Source organism: Osmerus eperlanus, chromosome 2 (genome assembly GCF_963692335.1).
Source record: "Osmerus eperlanus chromosome 2, fOsmEpe2.1, whole genome shotgun sequence".
NCBI classification, from domain to species: domain Eukaryota; kingdom Metazoa; phylum Chordata; class Actinopteri; order Osmeriformes; family Osmeridae; genus Osmerus; species Osmerus eperlanus.
In genome coordinates, this window is record NC_085019.1 from 15,692,071 (window position 1) to 15,716,720 (window position 24,650).

The window sequence follows — 24,650 nt, forward strand, 5'->3', positions numbered from 1 at the left end:
TCACTTAAAAATGTCCTTATTTTTCAAAGAAAAGCACAGTTTTTTTCAATGAAGATAACGTTAAATTAATCAGAAATACACTATACATTGTTAATTATGGTAAATGACTATTCTAGGTGGAAACGTCTGTTTTTTAATGAAATATCTACATAGGTGTATAGAGGCCCATTTCCAGCAATTATTACTGTATGTGTTCGAATGGTACATTGTGTTTGCTAATTGCCTTAGAAGACTAATGGATGATTAGAAGGATTAGAATTAGAATGCCAAAGGTCTGCAATGTTGTAATTGCTGCAAATGGAGCATTATTTGACGAAAGCAAAGTTTGAAGAACAAAATGTATATTTCAAATAAAAATAATTATTTCTAATAATAATAATTAACCTTGTAAATGTCTTGACTATATTTTCTATTCATTTTGAAAGTTATTTGATAAATAAAAGTGTGAGTTTTCATGGAAAACACGAAATTGTCTGGTTGACCCCAAACTTTTGAACGGTAGTGTAGATTTATAATTATGTCTGATCTGGTGGGTTTTGAAAAGGTTTTGATTATGTTCTTTCCCCCAAGATCTCACCTGCAAGACCTGAAGGGCGTCACCCATTACATCCATTACGAGACATACAGGGTGCGGAGGCTGAACGAGAGCAACATGAACGTCAGTGCACTGGGACTTTCCTCCTTCCCGCTCGAGAACGGAACGAGCGACACGGAGAGCCACCTCTGAGAGGATGGGAGGACAGGAATGCGTGTTGCGTGTGCACCTTCCTGCTCACAGCTTTTTTTGTAACTCCGCTTTTCACTGTAACTATCAAAGGAAACAATCTCTATTTCTCTCCACTCTGACCCCTTATCAAAATAATAGAGAATTTACGAGTAAGGAATCTTTTTTTACCCCAAATAAGGAAAGATGTTTGTTTAGTTTTTTTGTGACCTGGGTTGGGAATTAACCAAAAATCTTAGTTAAAGGTTTTACTAAAGACATTATGTGAATTGCATTTTCTGTAGAATAAGTATTTTTGTGACACGGTCCAGTCAAAAGGGGATGTTGTCGTCTAGGTCATTTCTCCGTTTTGTACAAATTGTGAAAGTGCAGATTGTAAGCTTTCAAATTATTATGTCTCATGCATCGAGCACCAGTGAAGAAAAATAAAACAATATTCGCATTCGATCCTAGATACGTGTTTTATCACCCAGTATTTTTGCACGGACTACATTGCACTGTACCTGGTCTGATTATGGTTCAAGTTATGTGTTAAGTTGTTGGTGCAAATCGCATATTCTGAAAACAGCCTGAAAGATGTAGCCTATTCACGGTTTACCGGGTAAAAAAAAAATCCTGTGTACAATGCAATGCCCGAAAATAGCCAATTAATTATATTTAGTCCGTGGATGTAGGCTAAAATGAACGTATGACAAAAATGTACGGCGAACACGCAGAAGGCATGCTTGAAAGTTGACACAACTACTTGTGAAACATTATATTTAAGAATTTGATCTTGACTCCAGACCAAATGATGAGGGATGAGATTGTACTTTGTACAAACAAACACAGCTTACATACGAAACATTACAGCTAATACCACCGTGCTAGCACAAGTAGCCCAGGGAAAAACCGTCTGCATCGTGATGCAAATCACATCACGCATGACGCGCCCACAACTCAACTGGAGCCGAGTGCACCAGCTGGGCGTACGCCTGGGTGTAAAGGCCGAAATATGCTTCTGCGTCTCCGTTTACGGATGGGCGGGCGCACGGATACGCACGGATAGACTTCGTTTAAGGTTCTCCGTAGGCTGTGGGTGCTGAAAACAATTCACCGCCAGAAGAGTAGGTGGCGCAGCGTTTTTTTGTAAGTCGTCGTGGAGTGTTTATTTACCTAGGTTATCGAGAAGTCGGAGCAAATTTACAAATTAGCCGTTTCATCAATAAAATACGCACATTTTCAGCAACTACACTGCCCATTTCTCGTCACATTTGAATTCAGATGCTGATTTACATGTACTGTTTAGCTGAAATATGAATTGTAAAAACTTACAGCAATGGCGGTCAAAGGATTCTGTTCATCCTGTTTATCACGGCAACCCCGCCCCCGCCCCTGACGCAAGCGGTTCTTAATATGGACCAATCACAGCCAAGGGGTATCCGTAAAATGACGGACGGACAGACGGATAGTCAGGAAAATCAGGAGGTGCACGTAGAGCTCTCCGAGAGGAAATTCCTTGTCGGAGAGGGCGTTCCCTGTGTCCGTCTCCCTAAAAACGGAGAAGTATAAATCGGCCTTAACTTTCAGTTCTACGTCGGACGTAGCGTTAAGGCTGCAATATGCTTCTGCGTCTCCGTTTACGGACGGGCGGGCGCACGGATACGCATGGATACGGACGGATAGACTGCGTTTATGGTTCTCCGTAGGCTGTGGGTGCTGAAAACAATTCAAGAGTTGGTGGCGCAACGTTTTTTTGTAAATCGTCGTGGAGTGTTTGTTTACCTAGGTTATCTAGAAATCGGAGCAAATTTACAAATGAGCCGTTTCATCAATAAAATACACACATTTTCAGCAACTACACTGCCCATTTCTCACATTTTAATTCAGATGCTGATTTACATGTACTGTTTAGCTGAAATATGAATTGTGAAAACTTACAGGGAAAAACGGACACATGGGAACGCCCTCGTCTCCGTGGAACGCCCTCTACGAGCTCTCCGTCAGCCCTCGGAGAGCCCCGGAGAGGTCTTGTTTAGTTGTCCGTGATCGCACAAATCCACTGTTAATTTTATTGGTGATCTATTTCCAAGCTGATTGTTAAGGTTTGTTGTTCGCTTTTTTTAGGTCTCGAGTAAAAGAGTACCGGGTAAAAGAGTACGTCTGGTCATCCTAATTCAACACTTAACTTTTGTAATATTCAAGAAAATGAAAACTGTAGCGGACAATACGGGATACCGACAACGTCCCCTTTTTTGACTGGACCGTGTCATATATTTGGTGGTTGGTGGATCACCAATAAAAAAAAACTGTGCGAGTTGCAGCATATTGCTGCTGCCATCGACTGTGCCAGTGAGACCCCGAGTCGAGATACAATTTGAAAACAAAAGCGTTTTGTTATGAACGGTATTATAACGGTATATAAGTTTGGACTGATAACGAGGACATAGTGTAGCGATTGTGCGGGAGCTTCACGGCTGTATTTCCAGTTTTTGACAATGATGATATAAATATATTTAGTTATACACTGTGTTCTGCAGTTATCTAAAGGTTGGATATATTATGTTATCCTGTATTCCATGCAGTCAGGGCATCTCCTCCTGCACCCAGTGGACAATGTGATGCTGAGACAGCGCTGAATTTTGATTTAAGATTTGAGTTAGATTTTACAAGGTGTTTATGGACAATTATTACTCAGTACAAGCGCATGTAACACTGCTGGATTTAATCTTCATGATAATGATGATATGGAGTGAAAAAAACATGCGTGAGGAAAACAAAATATATAAATATTATGAGTAATCGTTCTTCCCACATTTACTTTCTGCAGTCTGACTACAGTACGGTCATCTGTATCGCCAATTCCCACCGTTTCCAAAATGTGATCATCAGATTTTGCGTGGAGGGCCGCACATTCTCCCGTCAAGTTTGTTTTTTATAAATCACAACCTTTGCGTGGGAAGTGGCGTACGCACATTTTCAGCCCTGTTTTGTGCGTAAGCCAAGTTTATAAATGAGACCCCTGGGGGGTGTTCCATCAACGTCGATTAAGGAAAAGCAAGACTTATTTCTTCAAGTCTCACTTACTTGTGAGAGCGGTTTGCAGAAGCTGTCCATACACTGTCAGCCAGAATAGTAATAATTGTATTTGGATTGAATATGCACGCGTAATATAATAATTATATATTCTTAGTCATGCTGAGCAATTTGAAATGACTGTTCTGCCAAGTAAAGTGTGCTACAGTTTTGGTCACCTTCTGATCTGAAGTCGGTGCTGGATCTGTGCAATACTAGTTATTTCAGTGAATCCCCATTTTAGTCATGGTTATCTTTCCCTTTTATCTTAAAGCTCAGCATTTAGCCTATCAGTTAATAAATGCGTGTGGCAAAGTTATTTTGAAGTCATTTATTAATTTTGTTAAAGATGTGAAGACAAAAACATTATTAGCCCTCATCAAGTGCAATTAACCATGTCCTTCTTCAGTGTTTTGCATTTTATCCTACAATTTTCAATTGCTGCCACGTTCTTTTTTGGGCTATTATTCTCAATCTCCTGTTGAGAATATCGGCCATAGGCTAGCCTACTGGCAGAACGGTTTCAGACAGATCATCAAATTACGCTAATTATCAGTAGGCCTAAATGCATGTGTTAAGTAGATTTGGTAGGTCTACAATTTACGCATTTTAACAGTCGTAATGGTTTGACAAGTTGTCTCCCTTGCCATGTTAATTGCGGCAACATTGCCCTTTTTGGGGACAACTCCAAAAAAACTCAACAAATCAAAATGCTGCTGAAACAACACCACTCTGCTGGTTTACGCTTTGCTTTTTGCAACATAACTCCTCTTTTCGACGATCGCCTGATCTGGGCTGCACAGTCTAAACTTATTGAGGTCTAGCTTGAATTAGCGTTGAATGGCTTGAGGCTTAAGTCTAAGTTGACGTTTACCCAAGTGAGACTTATTCGTGTTAGCGCAACTTGCGTTAGCGACGTTGATGGAACACCCCCCTAGTCCAGACGGGTGTATCCTTTGCGCCAAAACAGACGACACAACTTCGAAATTCGTTTAAATGTCTTTCCAAAATAATATAGTGGTGACGACTCGCAAGCTAACTTTTAATGTCCTTATAAGTAAGTCCAAGGTGGAAATACAGCTCAACTAAGCCTCTTTCTGTAATTTCCACGCATTAAAACAGCAGATATAATGCACGCTTCTGTGCATGCGGTATCTGGTGCGCACCAGATACTTTAGCGTGGTAACGAGAACGTTTCTGGTGAGCAGCAGAAAGTTTCTCGTGCGCACCAGAATTTTTTTTTCTTCCCCATGTCCCTTTAGGGGCTCCATAGAACATTTACACTTAGTCATTTAGCAGACGCTCTTATCCTGAGCGACTTACAGTAAGTACAAGGAGGGTGAAGTGCCTTCTGATTAATAGCCCGACTCCCTAACCGCTCAGCCATCTGATCCCCCCGAATAGAACTGTAAGTAAAGTACAAAAAAGTTAAAATAACAAAACCTGTAATTATTACTTGTGAACGATGCAGGTCATTTGGAAAAATGATCCAAAGACTGATACCCGAAAGAAGGAACGAATCATTTACTCCCGTCTTTGTATCAATGTTTTGTTTTTCTGCAAACCGAGTTTTCGGATCAATGATTCGTTCATCTGCCGACCGTGTGTTCGGGTACAAGTCTTTGGATCATTTTTTTCCGTGATCTGCATAGGCTCAGAAGAGGAAACAGAAAGGATTTGTTTACCTCATTCACTTTCGCGTGACTGGTAGGTTTAGTATAGTAAGACGTGAAATTTGTTCACAAGTGATAATTACAGGTTTTGTTATTTTTACCTTTTTTTCTCAGCCACGAGAAAATGAACAAATCACTCTCTGAGACTACTCGTTACTCCCGAGTTATACTAGTGATTCGTTCAAAATAAACGAATCGTTCATGAACAACATCACTATCACATATTCCCCGGAAGGAGGGCTACAACACACAAAGAGAATACAAAAAGTGAACTCTGAAACATGATAGTGTTAGAGTGATGTCGACGTAGAGCGATATGTGAAAGTGTTTCGAAAGTTTTTACTCTGCAAAGCCAATCTTTGCTAGTCTATGTAGTATATACTTACCAAAGGCTTGCCACACTGTTTTGAAAACTGGAGACATCTGCTTTAGGAGAAATGCAAGGTTTTTAGTAACCTTGCAAGTTTCTTTTTGATAATAAATTTTAATTACTTGCGTAAATACAGCAATGCAGGTTATATTCCATGGAGCCCTTGACCTCTGTGGAAGAGATAACATATGTCAATGACGTAATACAAGTATTGTTAGATTTTGTAGTTCACCTTATGAAAGGCTCCTGAATATATGTATTGTAACTCACTGTCACGTAATTAAGATTGAAAAATATCTAGGAATATTTACACAAATGTCAGACACCCTACTGAAGGCTTACAAATGTATGTCACACACATAGGGTCCTATGTACAAAGTACAGTAAGATAAACTTTCGATGTAATTCAGATTTGTGATGATTAATTTTATCTCACTGTTACCTATTGAGACTTTTCATTAACTTTTCATTGTGTATAGACTACTATTCCTGCAATTTCTTTCCAAATTGATGATGTTGTTCATTTCATTGGCATGTTCAAACATGCTATTTTTATTTTATTTGGTATTATTTTACATTTCCTGATGATGCAGCATCTTTGGAAGAAGCCAATAGAAAATAAAGGCTTGACCCACATTTGAAATAAAAGGCAGTGTACCCAAACAACATTCAACATTAATAACATTCCAACTTGAATGTGAGGGTCAGAGTATGAACCCAACATGTCTTTGAATTCCATCCATTGTTTAGAGTAGATAATCAATAAAAAATAAATTACAATTAAAGTTACACCCTCAAATCTCTTTTTGTGTTCTCACAGTTTGTTCACGGTTCATTTGCTGTGGATTAACATTGAATTGAATTTCTATGCTTGACCAAAGCTTTTGTACATGAATAAATACATACACTACCGTTCAAAAGTTTGGGGTCACCAAGACAATTTCGTGTTTTCCATGAAAACTCACACTTTTATTTATCAAATAACTTTCAAAATGAATAGAAAATATAGTCAAGACATTTACAAGGTTAATTATTATTATTAGAAATATATATATATTTTTTTAATATAAATTTTGTTCTTCAAACTTTGCTTTCGTAAAATAATGCTCCATTTGCAGCAATTACAACATTGCAGACCTTTGGCATTCTAATTCTAATCCTTCTAATCATCCATTAGTCTTCTAAGGCAATTAGCAAACACAATGTACCATTCGAACACATACAGTAATAGTTGCTGGAAATGGGCCTCTATACACCTATGTACAGGGCCAGGTTGAGGTCTTCTGGGGTCCGGGGCAGAAGCCTCCCCGAGCCCCCCCCCCCCCCCATGCAAAATATTTCTAAATATATATATATATTATTATTACTATGATTTTTATCAATATATATTAGAGAGAGAGAGAGGGATTGGTAATTATTCATTATATATTAAAATATCAGTATGTGATACATTGTAATCAGTGGCAGCTGCTGGTCTTTCAAAGAGGGGAAGCTCATTTTCGGCCTACATCCTAATTTTTTTACATTTATTTGGCTATTCACTGGCTAGTTCACCCCTACGACACTAGCCTAGCCTACTGAATGAATGAACGAACGATCTAACAAAACAATATTAATCAAGGAGGAAATGTGGAAATTAGGTTCAACTGAAACAAGGAACGTGGTGTATAATTGTATGAAATGTATGATGAAAATTGGTTAGCAATTTCTCCAAGCAAATACCAAGAAATAGGTTGCTGCAGCTTCGGTGACTTTTTGTAGTACAAAATGACTGTCAATCAAAAGGAGATGCAGTCTTTCGACAGACCCTCCAATCATCACGCAGAAGCTCAGCGTCCAGGCCAGCCCACTCCTCCATTCACCCCCAGAGACGCTGAGCGTCCGAGGCGGGACATAATCTCAGCATTCATCCAATGACCGTATCGAAACACTGAAAAAAACTGTTAAAAGCAGCCCCATTGAAGTCCATGGAAGCTGAACTTCAACAGGGAAATGCACTGTGACGCTACGGGAATGTATGAGAAGGAAATCAGTCAGTCGACCTGCTAATATGTGTAGCTGATTCTGAAAGAACTCGTCTTCGATATTATGGAAGCAAATCGTTACCAAAATTCAAATGCATTTACAGAAATGCATTTGCATTTTAAGAACATGGCTGAAAAATCGTGACCACAATTCAAATTCAAACGCATTTCCAGAAATGCATTTTCATTTTAAGAACGTGGCTGCAAAATCGTGACCACAATTCAAATTCAAATGCATTTGCAGAAATGCAAAATGAGCGAAAAAGCATTCTGAGCGGCGCAGCAGAGTGACGTCAGTAGCCGCTCTTCTTCAGCTCCCTGCTGACCGAGCTACCCATCTTGTTCGGTAGGGGGCGGTGTGCACATCTGCATTGCATTACATTGCAAATGTGCCGGGAAATTGATTGAATTGCCGGGTCTTTAGAGCAGCGTTCCCCAACCGGTGCCCACCGGTCCGTGGACCGGTACCGGTCCGTGGATCATTTCGTACCGGGCCGCACAAAAAATAATTAATAACATTATTTCCTTTTAATTGATTATCAGAGTCTGAAAGACGTTTTATTCTGAAAAATGATCTCCTGATTCTCTCCTTCTCCACGGGCCTTTTCCCCTGAGCAAAAAATCTCTGCAAAGACGTGTGTTTACTCATTCTTTAGCAAGTTTGTGGGCTTTATTGAGCGGTATCATGCGCGTCTCTTCCTCCTGACACATGACAAGTGATAGTTACCACTCAATGAAGCCTGTTTGAGACAACAACTCTATTGGTGTTGGATGAAGGCTATCCTGAGATCGCCACTAAAGCACTGAAAACCCTGCTTCCATTTCCAACATCAAGCGGGATTTTCTGCCGTGACAGCAATCAAACAAAATTATGGAATAGGCCTAAACTGTATATAAGGAACGCACTTCGGGTGTCACTGTCGTAGCTTATAGTCACACACAACAGTGGGAATGACACATCGAAAGCTAGCTAGTAACAATATAACGATGGAAAACCAGGCTAAGAAACTTAAAGATGGGGCTGAAAAATTAAGAGACAAAAATACATCACATTCACTAGACATAGTTTTGTCAATTGAAAAAACGGCTGTTTATTTTACATAAAACTCCCAAAACTATTTTTCGCTCAAATCAGCTAAACTATTTTTCTCGCGCACTCCGCGCGCTCGCATTAGGTGTGGAAGTCACTAACTAGGATCACATCAAACCCATAATGTGCATGCATTAGCAGCGCAGCTGTCCAGGGCCTATCTTTCCTCCCAGTCCGTCCCTGCCGGTCCGTGAAAATATGTCTTACATGAAAGCAGTCCGTGGCGCAAAAAAGGTTGGGGACCGCTGCTTTAGAGGACGCATCACAGATCATGGCGCTCCCTCAAATTGTGCAAACACTGTTAGAATTAGCTGAGCAGATATAATCTAATAATATATCTGAGTCTGATGCCCGTGACCGAGTAGAACAAGTCATAGAGAGCTTGGCTGTATACTCTGCCGTCACAGATTTACACATTAATAGTAGCTCTGCCACTGTTTTAGTCATTGTTTGACATCAAGTTGCTCAGTCTGTGATGCGTCCTCTAAAGACCCGGCAATTCAATCAATTTCCTGGCACATTTGCAATGTAATGCAATGCAGATGTGCACACCGCCCCCTACCGAACAAGATGGGTAGCTCGGTCAGCAGGGAGCTGAAGAAGAGCGGCTACTGACGTCACTCTGCTGCGCCGCTCAGAATGCTTTTTCGTTCATTTTGCATTTCTGCAAATGCATTTGAATTTGAATTGTGGTCACGATTTTGCAGCCACGTTCTTAAAATGAAAATGCATTTCTGGAAATGCATTTGAAGTTGAATTGTGGTCACGATTTTGCAGCCACGTTCTTAAAATGAAAATGCATTTCTGGAAATGCATTTTAATTGTCCATGCAGTTTTTAGAAATTCTGCATCGATTATGAAAAAAAAATGAAAAAAGTTTCAAATTTGTAGCGGAAAATCTTCAGTCACCGTGGCTAGAAGATCTATGATTTATGTATTTATTAAATAGGATTTCCTTGTATTTATTTATACTTGTACACTGTTGATATGAAGAATTTGTATCTCAAAATGAACGTGAACCTGACCGGAAGGTGAAGAAAATAGTCTTACTAGCTTATTATAATTATACGATTTTCTGTTTTAATCTTGCGCTTTGTGCATGCACTGTACAGCACCGGAGAGAGATTAGTTGTAATAAGTATATAATTAATAGTTATGGGGAAACACACTTAATTAGCGAAGATGCGGACGCACAGGGTACCCTTTCGCGTCAGTATGAGACGTACTGGGGTTTCAACTGACTCCAATGTAAACCCATTCGCGGCAATATTGGACGCTTTGAGCATCATTCCTATTGGACCATTCGCGTCAGTATGAGACGTACTGGGGTTTCAACTGACTCCAATATAAACCCATTCACGGCAATATTGGACGCTTTGAGCATCATTCCCATTGGATAAAAGAAGGGTGGGCTGCAGTTGTATACGGAATAATTTTATTATATCCTTAAATATTGTTCAACCCCAAAACACGAAAGTATCATTGATAATTCACCAATAAGATGGGTTAATGTTATGTCCATCCAGTTTTTAGAAATTCTGCATCGATTCTGAAAAAAAATGAAAAAAGTTTCGAATTTGTAGCGGAAAATCTTCAGTCACCGTGTCTAGACGATCTATGATTTATGTATTTATTAAATAGGATTTCCTTTATACTTGTACACTGTTGATATGAAGAATTTGTATCTCAAAATGAACGTGAACCTGACCGGAAGGTGAAGAAAATAGTCTTACTATCTTATTATAATTATACAATTTTATGTTTTAATCTTGCGCTTTGTGCATGCACTGTACAGCACCGGAGAGAGATTAGTTGTAGTAAGTATATAATTAATAGTTATGGGAAAATGCACTTAATTAGCGAAATATTAAAAAAGGTAGGACAAAGACATGAGAAAGGATCAACGCATTCGTATTGGAACAACCCCCAGAGGCTGCCCTGTGAATTTTACCGCGGTAATTCTTCAGTGCGTTTTCATCCCTCTTCCGGTAAGTTAACACAAATTTCTTGCTCTGATTCTGGCATGCAAAGTTGTATTTTGAGGATGTTTTATCTTTAATATTAAAAGGGACAGTGAGTGTTTGACAATGTTAAGATTATTCGCATTTATGAATTTTTATTTACAATACAAATGGGATATTAGCTAGTGGTAGCTAGTCTAGCTAGCTTGTCAGTTTTCCCTTTCTAGTTTCTTTGAGCGGGCTGATTTCCTCCTGAACGGGCTAATCTCCTCCTGGAATATACAATAGTAGGCAATCTCGAATTGCAGATCCAGGCTAGGGTTTACCTTCCTATCCAATACTATTGTATCTTACTCGCAAATCAATAATGGGACTAATAGATTTTAAATCAATTGAATCAGTGAAGAACATCTCAAGGTCTGATCTTTAGGTTAGTTATAACCATGCAACACACTTAATTGTAATCACTTGTCTTTATCTTTCTTTGCAGCTCCAGTACACTTACCTTGTCCCTTCACCTCAACCAACCTTTGACCTCCCATACATAACCCAACGGCTCTTTTAAGAGCCAACATCTATCTGTCTACCTACCTATCTACTTATCTATCTACCTACCTACCTACCTATCTACCTATCTACCTATCTACCTACCTATCTACCTACCTATCTATCTATCTACCTACCTACCTACCTACCTACCTACCTATCTACCTACCTACCTACCTACCTACCTACCTACCTACCTATCTATCTACCTATCTGTATCTGTCTATCTCTGTGTCTAAAATGAGTTATTTGGAATCAGATCCTGATACTTTGGGGTTGGAGGAAGAGCTTCAGGATGCCAATAACCTCCTTCAGGATTTGGAGGTATTGTTCTTAAATGTTTGCATTATTGTGTCATAATCATTCAAGAAAATGTGTTGTCTGTGTTGATTATAATTCATTATGTTAGTTTCATTTTTTACAGCTAGATTGCAGGGAAATAGTAAATCAACAAGCCACTTGACTATTTTAGGTAGTGAAAGTTTACTGCAATACCTCTATTAGAGTTTTTCAACAGCAAGCCCCCAGTAATGTATTACTAATAGATACAAATATTATTTCTGTTCTATTATGTCTAATTTTGCACCATTAATTAGAGTTATGTTAAATGAATTAATGGACTGTATTTTGAGTGTTTCATCTTTGTGTCTCGTTGATAGAATACATAGAATACATAGAATGAGGCACAGGAGGAGCACAACAATTCCTCTGACCCAAAGCCTATCCGGTGGAAGAAGCGCAACAGACAAGGGCTTGTTATTCCTCAAAGGCCGCCATCCAGTAGGAAGACCAGTTGCATGCCACCTAGTCAGTAGTCTCACTCATATTTCTAATTTTAAATGTTTGATTCAAGTTTTTGCCTTTTTAGTTTTTGTATTTTCTTTAAGGATAATGTCATTACTTACTTTATTAACACAGAACACTCCAGATGTGAGCCACCAGATGTGAGTGTTGCCAATGTCAACCCAACAAAAGGTACTTACTTGTATGAAATGTGTATTGTAATTGCCTGGATATATTTTGCTTTTAATTTGTTGAGGTGTCATTTCTGCAGCCAGAAGTCATACAACCAACAATGTTTGGTTCACTTTCTGGCATAGTTTATATATTTATAAATTCTTTCCTGTCAGTGTCTGAAACTGAGGTGCTTCGTCAAGAGCTCCTTGAGCTGCTGGTGGATGGAGTTGAGGACCAAGTAGTGACTTGTGAGGCGTCTCTTGAGCCAGCTGCTTATGCTACTGATTGGGAGATCAGAAACACTGTGTGCTCACAAAAGTGGAAAGAGGCCAGGCCTTTTCTTATTGAAAATATGCTGGCTAGTCAGGATCCACTTCCAAACAGCAGGTGCCAATGTGGCAAACAAGCCAGTGTGAGGTGCCTGGACTGCCTGTCTCTCCCATTCCTTTGTGAGGACTGTGATGTTGCTGTTCACACACGCTTTGTCCTGCACAACAGAGAGGCAGTAACTGGAGGGTTTTTTCATCCTTTGTCAGAGTTTCAGCAGCAAATAGGTACCGTTTTTAAGTCCTATGCTTTTCATACTATGTATTAAAAATATGCTATTCTTGTTAATGAATCCATCCATCCATCATCTTCCGCTTGTCCGGGGGTCGGGTCGCGGGGGCAGCAACCTAAGCAGGGAGGCCCAGACTTTCCTCTCCCCGGCCACTTCCACCAGCTCTTCCTGGGGGACCCCGAGGCGTTCCCAGGCCAGCCGAGAGACATAGTCCCTCCAGCGTGTCCTGGGTCTTCCCCGGGGCCTCTTCCCAGTGGGACGTGCCCAGAACACCTCACCAGGGAGGCGTCCAGGAGGCATCCTTATCAGATGCCCGAGCCACCTCAACTGGCCCCTCTCGACGCGGAGGAGCAGCGGTTCTACTCTGAGCCCCTCCCGGATGACCGAGCTTCTCACCCTATCTCTAAGGGAGAGCCCGGACACCCTGCGGAGAAAACTCATTTTGGCCGCTTGTATTCGCGATATCGTTCTTTCGGTCACTACCCACAGTTCGTGACCATAGGTGAGAGTAGGAACGTAGATCGACTGGTAAATAGAGAGCTTCGCCTTTCGACTCAGCTCCTTCTTCACCACAACGGACCGATGCAGAGCCCGCATCACTGCGGACGCCGCACCGATCCGCCTGTCGATCTCGCGCTCCATCCTTCCCTCACTCGTGAACAAGACCCCGAGATACTTGAACTCCTCCGCTTGGGACAAGATCTCCTCCCCGACCCGGAAATTGCACTCCACCTTTTTCCGGTCGATAACCATGGCCTCAGATTTGGAGGTGCTGATTCCCATCCCAGCCGCTTCGCATTCGGTTGCGAACCGCTCCAGTGAGAGCTGGAGGTCACGGCCCGATGAAGCCAACAGGACCACATCATCCGCAAAAAGCAGCGACCCGATCCTGAGGTCCCCAAACCGGACCCCCTCAACGCCCTGGCTGCACCTAGAAATTCTGTCCATATAAGTTATGAACAGAATCGGTGACAAAGGGCAGCCCTGGCGGAGTCCAACCCTCACCGGGAACAAGTTCGACTTACTACCGGCAATGCGGACCAAACTCTGGCACCGGTCGTACAGGGACCGAACAGCCCCGATCAGGGAGTCCGGTACCCCGTACTCCCGGAGCACCCCCCACATGAGCCCCCGAGGGACACGGTCGAACGCCTTTTCCAAATCCACAAAACATGTGTAGACTGGTTGGGCGAACTCCCATGCACCCTCCAGAACCCTGCCGAGGGTATAGAGCTGGTCCACAGTTCCACGGCCAGGACGAAAACCACATTGCTCCTCCTGAATCCAAGGTTCGACAATCCGATGGACCCTTCTCTCCAGCACCCCTGAATAGACTTTCCCAGGGAGGCTGAGGAGTGTGATCCCCCTAAAGTTGGAGCACACCCTCCGGTCCCCCTTTTTAAAGAGGGGAACCACCACCCCGGTCTGCCAGTCCAGAGGCACTGTCCCTGATGTCTTGTTAATGAATTCATAAGAAAAATGCACACATCTATATCTTTCCAGTCAACTGCGGGTATACATTTTGTGGATTGGGGGTGTATGCTGTTATTGTTTATTTAAACAATTAACATGTTCAATTTTTACCATTTGTTTTTCATTGTTAGTGCGGCTGTTACCGATACAGAGGCCAGATCGCGTCTGTGGCTGTTCAACAGGCGAAAGTCATGTTTCACATGGCAGAAATGTGGCTCTTATAACCATAAATGGTAAGTGGACATTTTGTCACACACAATACACACGTTGTGTATTACATTGTAATATACACACAATGCATGTTAAATGATTTTAGTGCATGTTGCACATTGCTATCTTGTTTGTAATTATGCTGGGTACAGTGTGGGCACTTTCCAAAAATGTGCCCTTATGTCTAATGATTTGGATTTACTGGAGGGTTGTAAGCAACATGGAAATAATGCATGTCTTTCTGAACCCATGGCTGAATTTGTAATTTTGTGGCCAGCACGTATTATTTAAAAATGATAAAACTGTAAACAGCTGTTGCCTGCTTCTGGTCTAAAGCATACAGAAGGTAAGATAAATTAAAGAATTACTTAATTCACTGACTCATTTATCCTCCGTACAGGTCGCTATAACCTTGCATTGCCAGTGGTGAGTTGCACCAGCTGTGGCGCGACATGGTCCCCCACCATTAAGGACATCCATGATGGTGGATACTGGCCTGGCACAGTTAATTTCTGCACCCTCTTTGCCACTGATGTCTTTCAGTCTTTCTTACTTAAGGCATATGTCCATATGCTTGACAAGAGAACAGTGCACTTTGGAAGAGTACGTATAAATGTTTTTTGCAACATCAGTTTTAATGGTGACTCTAACATATACAAATATATTTTGATTAAAATCTTTGCTGTGTTTTCCTTAAACCTACAAGACTGGCAAAATATCAGCTGATACCTTCAGCAAAAGCTTCTCGGAGTGGGTTGCTGTAAGGTTTCAGGTGGAGAAGATATGTCAGGAGACATATCTTCTACACCCTGCCTGCACTCCAGAAATGCTTGCCGTCTCCGTTGATGGAAACCGCAAGCTTTATCGCTTTAAATCAAATGCAAGGTACTCTACATTACGTATGACATGTATGGATTAATATAACCCTAACATAGTCCTGATGAACAGTTTATCAAATATGAATATGTAAAACATTTCTTTGAAAACCACTGTATTGTGTCAGCACTTCAGAGCACAGCAACTTTGAAGACATCTTCATTTTAAAAGATGAGGAGGTTGCTGACTTTGTAAGCCACGTCCACAGACGGACAAGTCATGTACGTAGAATTATTTTTGTATCATTGCTGACATGTTACTATTTTAGTGTAATTATAAATAATTTTTGCAGTCATAAATCAAAGTTATTTATTGTTCTGTAAACAGAACACAGTCTAGACCTGTCACTATTAGTAGATGTTGCCAGTAACAACCCTGATACGGTTTGATCAGTCATACTGGATGTCATTTATGTTTTAATTTGAATGTATAGGTGTCAGAAAAAGGGGCTTGTGGATCTTCAGCTTGGACAGCAGCTAAGGAGTTATCCAGGAAGTCCACCAGCAAACTGGATGAGGAGGGGCTTTCGGTCATGCATGCAAAGGCACACACTGGGAAATGCGAGGTATATGGTAGCTTTAATTACAAATTTAGTGTTAGTTTGAGACCTTTTTCTGGTAAGATGGAGTGAATTTAGCAGTAACTATGTGTTCACTTCTTTACAGATTAAATGGGGAGGCGCTTTTCAGGAAGGTGCAGGCTCAACAATTGGAGAAGAGGTTGAGCAAGTGAACAGTTTCCTGTCCAGAGCAGCCATCACAACCAAGTACATGTCTAAAGCAGGTATGTGTGTGTATGTGTTCCATCCAATCTCCTGTTAAATAATAACTATTTTTACACACTGGCCTTGAATTTAGGTCGAACAGACATGCTGACCCTCCTGGCTTGGGGGTGGAATAAAAGGAAAGTGGAGAACATGGGCCGCACTTTGAGCCAGAGATACCTTAAGGTTAATTTGAACCTTGATATTGATATCATAATGAGAAAAACACTAGTAATGTAAAGACATACAAAGGCAAGGGATTGACTTTATTAATGTAATTATTAGACTGTAAGGATGCTTAAGGAACAAGTTGAGAGCCTGGATGATACCAAAGATGAGCTGGGCGTAGATGACAGCACAATGCAGTCATGGGTGTGTGATGTGCAGCAATGGGCTGAAGGTGAGTTGTCTTAATGAAAGGCTATATGGCTTACTTTATAGGTTGATGTTGAATTATGTTATATATAAATGATGTTATATAGCACACACAGTACAGCTGTGTGCATGTCATCAAGGTCCCTGGAAAGGGCCATGGAGTTACATGGCCCCACCAACTTAAGGGGACATACAGAAATACACACCCTAATATTTATGTGATTGTGAATATTATTGTCCTTTTGAAAGGGTCAGTGTACTAATCCCTAGATAAGAACTGCTTAAAACAAACAGGTTGCTGAATTGAGTGATTTTAGTTGTATGTATACTGTGACTCTCATTTAGAAACTCATCAGAGTGATGGCAGCCTTGGGGCATTACAGGCACGAATAGAGGAGCTTGCTGTGATCATCAAAGTGCGAAGCCAAAATCTCTACAGACAAACTGGTACGTCAGTTTCCTTGAAATATGCACTTTCACACTTTAACATTAAGAAAACTTATTTGGTATGTAACAGAGTTCAGCAAACAGAATTAAATCTTATCCAGATTAACTTAAGCAGGATGTGATGCTTATTGTTGCAACCCAATTAAACACTGCAAAAAGTGTCACAATAGGAATTCTAGTCTAAATGTATACAGTACATAGTGAAGTGACAGACAGTGACTGAAATGTGCCATTCTTTATGATGTTTTTTAGATAGCAACAAGAGACGCCACAAAATTCGAAAAGTCATTTTGGATGAGAAGAAACGCTTGTCAACTGCCGTTGATGACTACAACAAGCTGGCTGAACCACCTTTACAGATTGTGTCACTTGATGCCATCCTCCAGACTGACACGTGGCCTTGGCAGAACATAAGACGTGAAAATTAGTTTTCTATTATTTATTTTTTACTTATAATGTAGGCTATGCTGTTTTAACAAATACTCATTATCTCTATGAAGTAGTGGCATATCAGGACCATAGCTTTTCAAGTTGTTACAACTATAATATCTTCCCTTCTGATGTCGATGAATTGAATTTGCAGTTGCTGCAGACCTTCAGACCAAAAGGAAGGTGTTTGAGAAGGTGATGGCTGTGAGGCGCCTGAAGGAGGAGGAAATGCTCCTTTGCAAAGAAATGCAGCAGCATTGGACAGTGATGAAGGCACAACATTTGAAGCTGGGAACTATCTCCTCCAACTGTAAGTACATCTCTTTTTTTACGTAACTATTTTAGCTACAACCACTTGCATCCATATTTGGTTTGCTGCCAGACTGGTCTGCGACTAACGCTGTCCTTTCCCTTTTGAGTATGTTTGAACTTTATTGAACTTCATTTGTTGTTTCATTATCAACTTTTAGAATTGCATGTTAATAATATTATGAAATGTAATCATTTTTACAGCTTCTTTTGCTGACATGTCTGAGGATGCACAGAAGGGACTACGGTGTCTGGTGCTTAAAAAGCAAACAGAGCTGAAAGCACAAATGCTGAAAGTGAAGGACTACTACAGCAGAATCCTCAGCCACCAACCGCTCCTGGACATAGACTCGGAGGAGGAGGAGATGCCAGAAGAAAATGATGCAGCTGACAGTGATTTCAGCACTTCTGACGAGGACTAAGTGTGTCTAGTTATGTTGCCAATTTCACCTGTAGGTCACACCTATGCTCTTCTTGATTAGTTGTGTATCTGATTAGATTATTTTTTTTTTTTCTGTTTCCAATGTTAAGACTGTCTGCTTTGATACTGCAGTTTTGACATACTACTTCATAATTTGACCTTTGACATATGCAATATTTTCATATGCAATGTTTAACTTTGTGTAATTTTGTACATAATATGAGCTCATCTTAATGTTGAAACCTGTATCAAAAATATGACTAAAACATCTTTCTATCACTTAAGAATTATTTCTACGGTGGAACCTTTTCTCTCTCTGGCTGACATATATTTTCAGATTATTTTAATAGTTAATAAATCACTCCATAGTCATGCACTTAAATATATTTTAGGACTGCTCTCAAGATACATACCCAGTAGATCCGTAAGGACGTTCCTGTGGCACTGTACTTTTAACAGTTCCAAAAGCCAGGACAAAGAGACATGGAGAGGCAGCTTTTAGTTTAAGTAGCTTCACAAGTTTGCTTAAATGTGTATTGTGTTCTGTACAGTTTGTGTGTGTCCTATGGTGTCTAAAGTAATAGGCCTCTTGTTAATCAAATATTTTCCAGTAACTTACCTTTAAATGCTTAATGTGTTTTGTAATGTATATTGTCATAATGCACGCATATAAACCTACCAGTCATGGTAAAATGTTGTTATAATGTGTTATGCTTCTTATGATATAGTACTTATGTAGCCTGTTGTTATGAAATGTGTTATCTAAATTCAATTTGAACTGGGATTACTTTAACAAATGTTTAAAAAAAAAAATATATACTGTATTTATATAAACTAATAAATATTTTTGGCCTGACATGCAATTGTTAAAATGGTCGTTGTCAAAGCTGTCGTTTTGACGTTTGTGGCTGTCTGATATGAAGACAATCTCAGTAGGCCTAGGCTACGGTAACTAAGCCTGTCATAGCAATGAGAAAGTCAATCTTTTCTAGAAAGCTCCATAAGGGTAACTTTTTTTGTACAACATAGCTGGAAACGCAATGGTTGTTTCTGCACACATTGCAAGTATTCAAGAGTACATTTTCGGTCTCCCACGGTGGAAATTCGGACATGATCATCCTGGTAAGACGAGGCCTATCATAAGCGATGGCAACAAAGCCGGAAGTAAAACCGTAGGGACAAACTTGTAGCATTCCCATTTGAATCTTATATTTGTGTATAAGTTCCATTTGTCCATATGTTAAATCATTAACAATACTGGGAGGTGGGTACACAAAATTAATTTTATTTAATAGTTCAATGTCATGGAGTCTAGCAGTAGCAAGTAGCACAAATGCGAATATAAGCGGACTACAAATATGGCGCATGTTTGTCGTCAAAACACTCTGGTGGAGCTCTGGGAATTGTAGTTCTGTATGTTCATATTAATTTTATACTTTCTTCGTCCTAAAGTAGTACCAGATTCGCTTATTATGTAATATTTACTTACATCAGTCTCTTTGAAAAGTCATAATTTATCAGTTATCAATTAGTTAAAATGTAACTGTCTTAATATGTTACTTTTACTTAACATTATATAACATCATTATTTTACAACTTTTTAACGTGGTTCCGACATTATACTTAAAGAAAGCCCTTTTGAGTCTGAATACAAAATCCCAGGCGGATAACAGCTTCAGATTAAATAAAAAGTCGAATTTAATTTTAAGAAATTAACTATTCTAGGTGGCGCTGTTGATCCCATGTTGGGACTAGGGTCGTGATATTGAACGATTGTGTATAACTAACCCCAATTATTCACTGTACCAAGCCATGACTATGTACCATAAAAGGAACTGAAAACCTTAACTCTAATTTTGGACCAAAACTGCATATGTAACTGCAACCCCGTATTTGTATTGTACGTTTGTGTAAAAGTTGTATTTGGCCCCATGTTAAACCCTTAACAATAATAGTAAGTTAAACAAATAATATCATTAAGGAATTTGGCCACTATATACACAAAATCATTTTTTTTGCATTTGATCTTTCCCTGTCTCTTTGAAATGTATGCTGGACACAAGGTCTAAGTCCAGCAGGGTGAAAATTAGAATTTGTCATAGGACCAAACCAAATATATCATTGGATAGGTTTTGATTAGGAGAGTAACACAATGCCAGTCTGATGGCTCTACTTGGTTCCTGATGTGAAATATTGACATCTGATCGTGGACTTTTACCCCAAAATGTGGTATTCTAGGTGGCGCCGTTGATCCCCTGTTGGTACTAGGGTTATGATATTGAACAATTGTGTTTAACTAACCCCAATGTTTCACTGTACCAGGCCATGTAGGCCTACCATAAAAGGAACTCAAAACCCTAACCCTAATTACCCTGTCTCATACTGACGCCAAACGGTACCCTGTGCGTCCGCATCCGACGCCTAGGGCCGTGACAAAGCGTTGGTATTTGACGACTTGAGAATGAGAACGGGTGAGCCTGATGCAAACACTGCACATTGCAAATGTGCACAAACTCCAAATAAACGAACACCAAATTAACCAACCAACATTATATTTACCAGCTGCATCCCAGATTCGGGCACTGCCTCATCTAGGCCAAAGGCCGTATTCAATAAATCGCGCCTACCATAATCATTCAATGCAGGGAGTGACAGATGCGTCTCATTCATGTTACTTCACCACGCGTTGTGACGTGTGGTGACCATTATGAAATAAAGTGTTTTGTAATTCATACATTTTGAATGTCAATTAGCATTTAATTATATAATTAATTCATTTATTTAAGTGTGGGACCCACAGTGAGTTTGGGGTAGTCTGCACGCCCCCCCCCCCCTCCTCTAATGTAGCCTACTATTGTTGTTACTAGGCTATGTGTTTGTTAATTTCTGTTGTTTTGTTTATTCATAATGTCAATTATGTACTATAGTGGAAAACTAACCTTTAATTTTACTTTTTTTTGATGGTAGAGAGACAAAAACAGAGGAAGAAGTAGGAGGAAGAGAGAGAGAAGGAGGAGGTAGAGAGGAGGGAGCAGAAGGTAGAGAGAGGGAAGTAGGTAGAGAGAGAGAAGGAGGTAGAGAGGAGGGAGCAGAAGGTAGAGAGAGAGAAGTAGGTAGAGAGAGAGAAGGAGGAGGTAGAGAGGAGGGAGCAGAAGGTAGAGAGAGAGAAGTAGGTAGAGAGAGAGAAGGAGGTAGAGAGGAGGGAGCAGAAGGTAGAGAGAGAGAAGTAGGTAGAGAGAGAGAAGGAGGAGGTAGAGAGGAGGGAGCAGAAGGTAGGTAGAGAGAAGTAGGTAGAGAGAGAGAAGGAGGTAGAGAGGAGGGAGCAGAAGGTAGGTAGAGAGAAGTAGGTAGAGAGAGAGAAGGAGGAGGTAGAGAGGAGGGAGCAGAAGGTAGGTAGAGAGAAGTAGGTAGAGAGAGAAGGAGGAGGTAGAGAGGAGGGAGCAGAAGGTAGAGAGAGAGAGGTAGGTAGAGAGAGAGAGAAGGAGGAGGTAGAGAGGGGGAAGTAGGAGGTAGAGAGGGGGAAGAAGTTGACACAGGGATGAGATTAAGTAGAAATTGTTCTTCAGCCATTGGGTCTCCCTCCACCACTGGGACCGGTCCTGCTGCTGTCTCCTTTTCACTGGTAGCTAATTCTGCAATATTTAGAATATTACAGCACATGATAAAGTACAAATTGCCCTTGCCTCCTTTACATTAATGTCAGCCACTTTTATAAATATAGCTTTGTTTTTTTTATGTTTAAATAGTTTCTCCCTATGTTGGAAACAACTTGTTTTATTAATTTCAATACACCATGACAACATAGTTGCAGGCACTTAAAACTAGAGCTACATTATCCGTGAGCATGAAATGAATGAATACCATTATAGAGAGATAACTTGAACTTCAATTGTGATGAAATGATAGGAAAAATACAGTTTCTTTACTTAAAGCAGGTACAAATATATTGTTTGATGCTTTCCAATATGCCTACAGACGAGTGGCACTGATGCTGCTGAGTGTCAACCCTTTCATTATTAATGTTAGATGGAGGGTTGTGCAATAAGTTGTTAACAGTTTTTATTAACGGCACTTAAATGTATTTACATATGAATACCAGAATATGGTTGACTGTGTCATGTTCACATACTCTGTATGTACAAATACATTTTTATAAATGCAGTGACACTGAGCCCAAGACACAGCTCCCTAAATTGACAAAAATAATGTTGTATCGTAACACCATATTCATGTTAAACAACAGACATCTTACTTCTCAGTAGGTGCTCATAAAGCTTCCTCATCTTGGAAAGGATTTCCTGGACAACACCTTCTGCTGGCTCAACATGATGGATCATGTCCCCAATGATCTGGTTCTTTCGATCTTGATGGGCCAGAAAAAGGATGGGCTTGCACCCCAAAGCATTTAGTTTTAAAACCTTCAAAAAAAAACAATGGGGAAAATATATGCAGTCACAATCTGGTTTGACAAATTTGCATTACAGGAGATGATGGCACAGTAGGCTATATGACAGGTGTATAAGCCAAGTTAACAGCCCCAACGCAAGAGCTATAACATAACTTATTTGACAACTAATGATACATTAGGCTAATTGTTTACTTAGCTTTGCACATGTCAAAGGCTAAGAATTGTATCTGACATGTGTTTCTCAGGAATTAACAGATCATGAACAAACATGTTTGATGCAATCCTAAAATAGTTGTTTTCAAACCTAAAGGCATATATTTTTTTTAAAGCTTTACTTCAATGCAATCAGCGATTATTTTCATTATTGAACAATTATTTCATTTAGTGATTTGTCAAGCACATTCATTAGTTACCACTCTTCCATTGTGATTATTTGAAACATCTCTTTGTTTTACATCCTTGCAAACATGTTACCTTTGGGATTTAGATTTTTGTCAAACAAAACAAGCAATTTAACAACTTCAAGTAAGGCTTTGAGAAATCGTGATGGGCATTTGGTCACAATCTTTCAATGTATAATCGTCTCAATGATAGAAATCATGGATGGTGAAACAGCAGTGGGTAGTTTCACTTGCAGAAAAAGTTTGTTTTTTTTTTTTTCTTTGACAGGTTAATGTAGTAAATATGGATGTTTTCAGCTTTAGAATTCTATTCTAAAATTAAGTTGAACTTTTTCAGGTAAGTCTTTTGCAAAAATGCCCTTACTTGCATATGTTAAGACACATGCAGACACATACAATACTACCCAGAACAACTACAGTCTGTTCTGCTGCCCACTAAATAAGTTTGTCCTGACCATCTGTCAATTTTTTTTACTGTTTGAAGAGATTGATGTGCATTGTGGCAACCCTGGAGCTTGAGGACTATTTCCTTCTATTGAGAAATAACCTTTGATTAAGTATATATATTTTTTTTTAGCTAAATAAATGCCTTTCTTAGGCTAAACCTGACCTTGGTTGTGCGGTTATCTTGAGGTCATACAAGGTCAAAACCAGAGTGAGCTCCCTGGTTCCCACAGCATCTACATGGACTACCAGTAAACACATTAATTAATTAACATAACAAATACGTATTGTCTTGTCAGATAGCCAGCATTGCATCCATAAAGAAAACCCTTTGTAAGAAGTTGATTCTAACGATTGTCCCTAAAAGGTTCCAGAGCATCGAGACACAGCTCACGCACAGAGATTCCTGTCTTAAAAAAGTAATCAGAAGAAGAGTTGCAGTTTATTTATAGTTTGATCATTTATTTTGTTGTAATTATTTTATCTATTTTGTTTTAGAGTTTAGAGAGATGTGAAGTTTCCTAACTTTTGACTGCTACTGTATACCTGCCTTGGTATCTTTGACGTAATGATGTACACGTGAACACAGACAACTGTGCTTATAATATAATTGTCTATTAAGTCAACCTCTAGTTAAATTAGAATAATGAAAACTTACAGACAGCTGGGCAGAGTTCAGTACCCTGCTGGAATTTTTTTTTTTTTTTTTGAAGATGCCCAATTACTATTTATAAGTTTTTCAGATTTTTGCTGGAAGTCCTGCTTGATCTGCAGGCAGCACAGGCATGCACTGCAGGTCTTCCTGTTTGCATGGTTTGGAGCCTGGCAGTAAGGGCACAACTTGGTCTTTGGATTTGTCATTTCTGCAAAAGAAAATTAACGTAGGGATTATTTCTAGTCTATTTCTTTTAAGTGATTAGAATATCAATTTCTAGGCAACGAAATAACCCAATAATGTGTCATTTTGTGTGTGCATAAAATTCACATAGCCAGTTGTGTAATTGTATTTGTAAAATGCATTAAGTTGAGTATACATTATACATAATTGATATTCATTTGGTTGACATTTTGTAGTGGACCTCATTTGAGAGGTCCGCTTTCACTTAGTGTATCACATGATACATTTGGAAGTAGCC

The 24,650-nt window shown here is 39.8% G+C and overlaps 2 protein-coding genes and 2 long non-coding RNA genes across 9 annotated transcripts in view; 3 read left to right on the plus strand and 1 right to left on the minus strand.

The window, feature by feature from the left end:
• Nucleotides 1-6,624, plus strand: part of septin12 (septin 12) — a 240,629-nt gene extending 234,005 nt beyond the window's left edge. For all 4 annotated transcript variants that reach the window (XM_062453429.1, XM_062453420.1, XM_062453446.1 and 1 more), the window contains 2 exons: nucleotides 571-3,734; nucleotides 4,722-6,624. In XM_062453429.1, the coding sequence (XP_062309413.1) occupies nucleotides 571-727 (157 nt within the window). In that variant the 3' untranslated portion in view covers nucleotides 728-3,734; nucleotides 4,722-6,624. The remainder of the gene's footprint in view (nucleotides 1-570; nucleotides 3,735-4,721) is intronic.
• Nucleotides 6,625-12,124: 5,500 nt separating this feature from the next.
• Nucleotides 12,125-12,652, plus strand: LOC134038193 (uncharacterized). The gene is made up of 3 exons (XR_009932657.1): nucleotides 12,125-12,249; nucleotides 12,361-12,417; nucleotides 12,573-12,652. It is a non-coding gene; the product is annotated as an uncharacterized LOC134038193 (long non-coding RNA).
• A 2,815-nt stretch (nucleotides 12,653-15,467) lies between these two features.
• LOC134037063 (uncharacterized) lies at nucleotides 15,468-19,107 on the plus strand. The gene is made up of 10 exons (XM_062482359.1): nucleotides 15,468-15,526; nucleotides 15,645-15,738; nucleotides 15,951-16,082; nucleotides 16,183-16,300; nucleotides 16,375-16,466; nucleotides 16,566-16,680; nucleotides 17,001-17,102; nucleotides 17,355-17,519; nucleotides 17,686-17,841; nucleotides 18,045-19,107. The coding sequence occupies exons 1-10, from the start codon at nucleotides 15,468-15,470 to the stop codon at nucleotides 18,260-18,262; spliced, it is 1,251 nt and encodes a 416-aa protein (XP_062338343.1). The 3' UTR covers nucleotides 18,263-19,107.
• A 2,549-nt stretch (nucleotides 19,108-21,656) lies between these two features.
• The window catches only part of LOC134014332 (uncharacterized), a 209,221-nt gene continuing 206,227 nt past the window's right edge, over nucleotides 21,657-24,650 (minus strand). Inside the window, exons 1-3 of one of the 3 annotated variants that reach the window (XR_009929036.1) lie at nucleotides 24,173-24,256; nucleotides 22,514-22,679; nucleotides 21,657-21,893 (exon numbers count right to left, since the gene is read on the minus strand). This is a non-coding gene — a long non-coding RNA (uncharacterized LOC134014332). Of the gene's footprint in view, nucleotides 21,894-22,513; nucleotides 22,680-24,172; nucleotides 24,257-24,650 lie in introns of those variants that run through there. The other 2 variants (XR_009929037.1, XR_009929035.1) reach the window with 2 other exon arrangements.

Excerpts from the sequence above, each read along its gene's own strand:
- LOC134037063 (XM_062482359.1), top strand. The coding sequence starts at position 15,468 with ATGCTTGCCGTCTCCGTTGATGGAAACCGCAAGCTTTATCGCTTTAAA. Across the intron at positions 16,083-16,182 it reads CACACACTGGGAAATGCGAG|ATTAAATGGGGAGGCGCTTT; the intron begins GTATATGGTAGC and ends ACTTCTTTACAG. Across the intron at positions 17,103-17,354 it reads AAATCTCTACAGACAAACTG|ATAGCAACAAGAGACGCCAC; the intron begins GTACGTCAGTTT and ends GATGTTTTTTAG.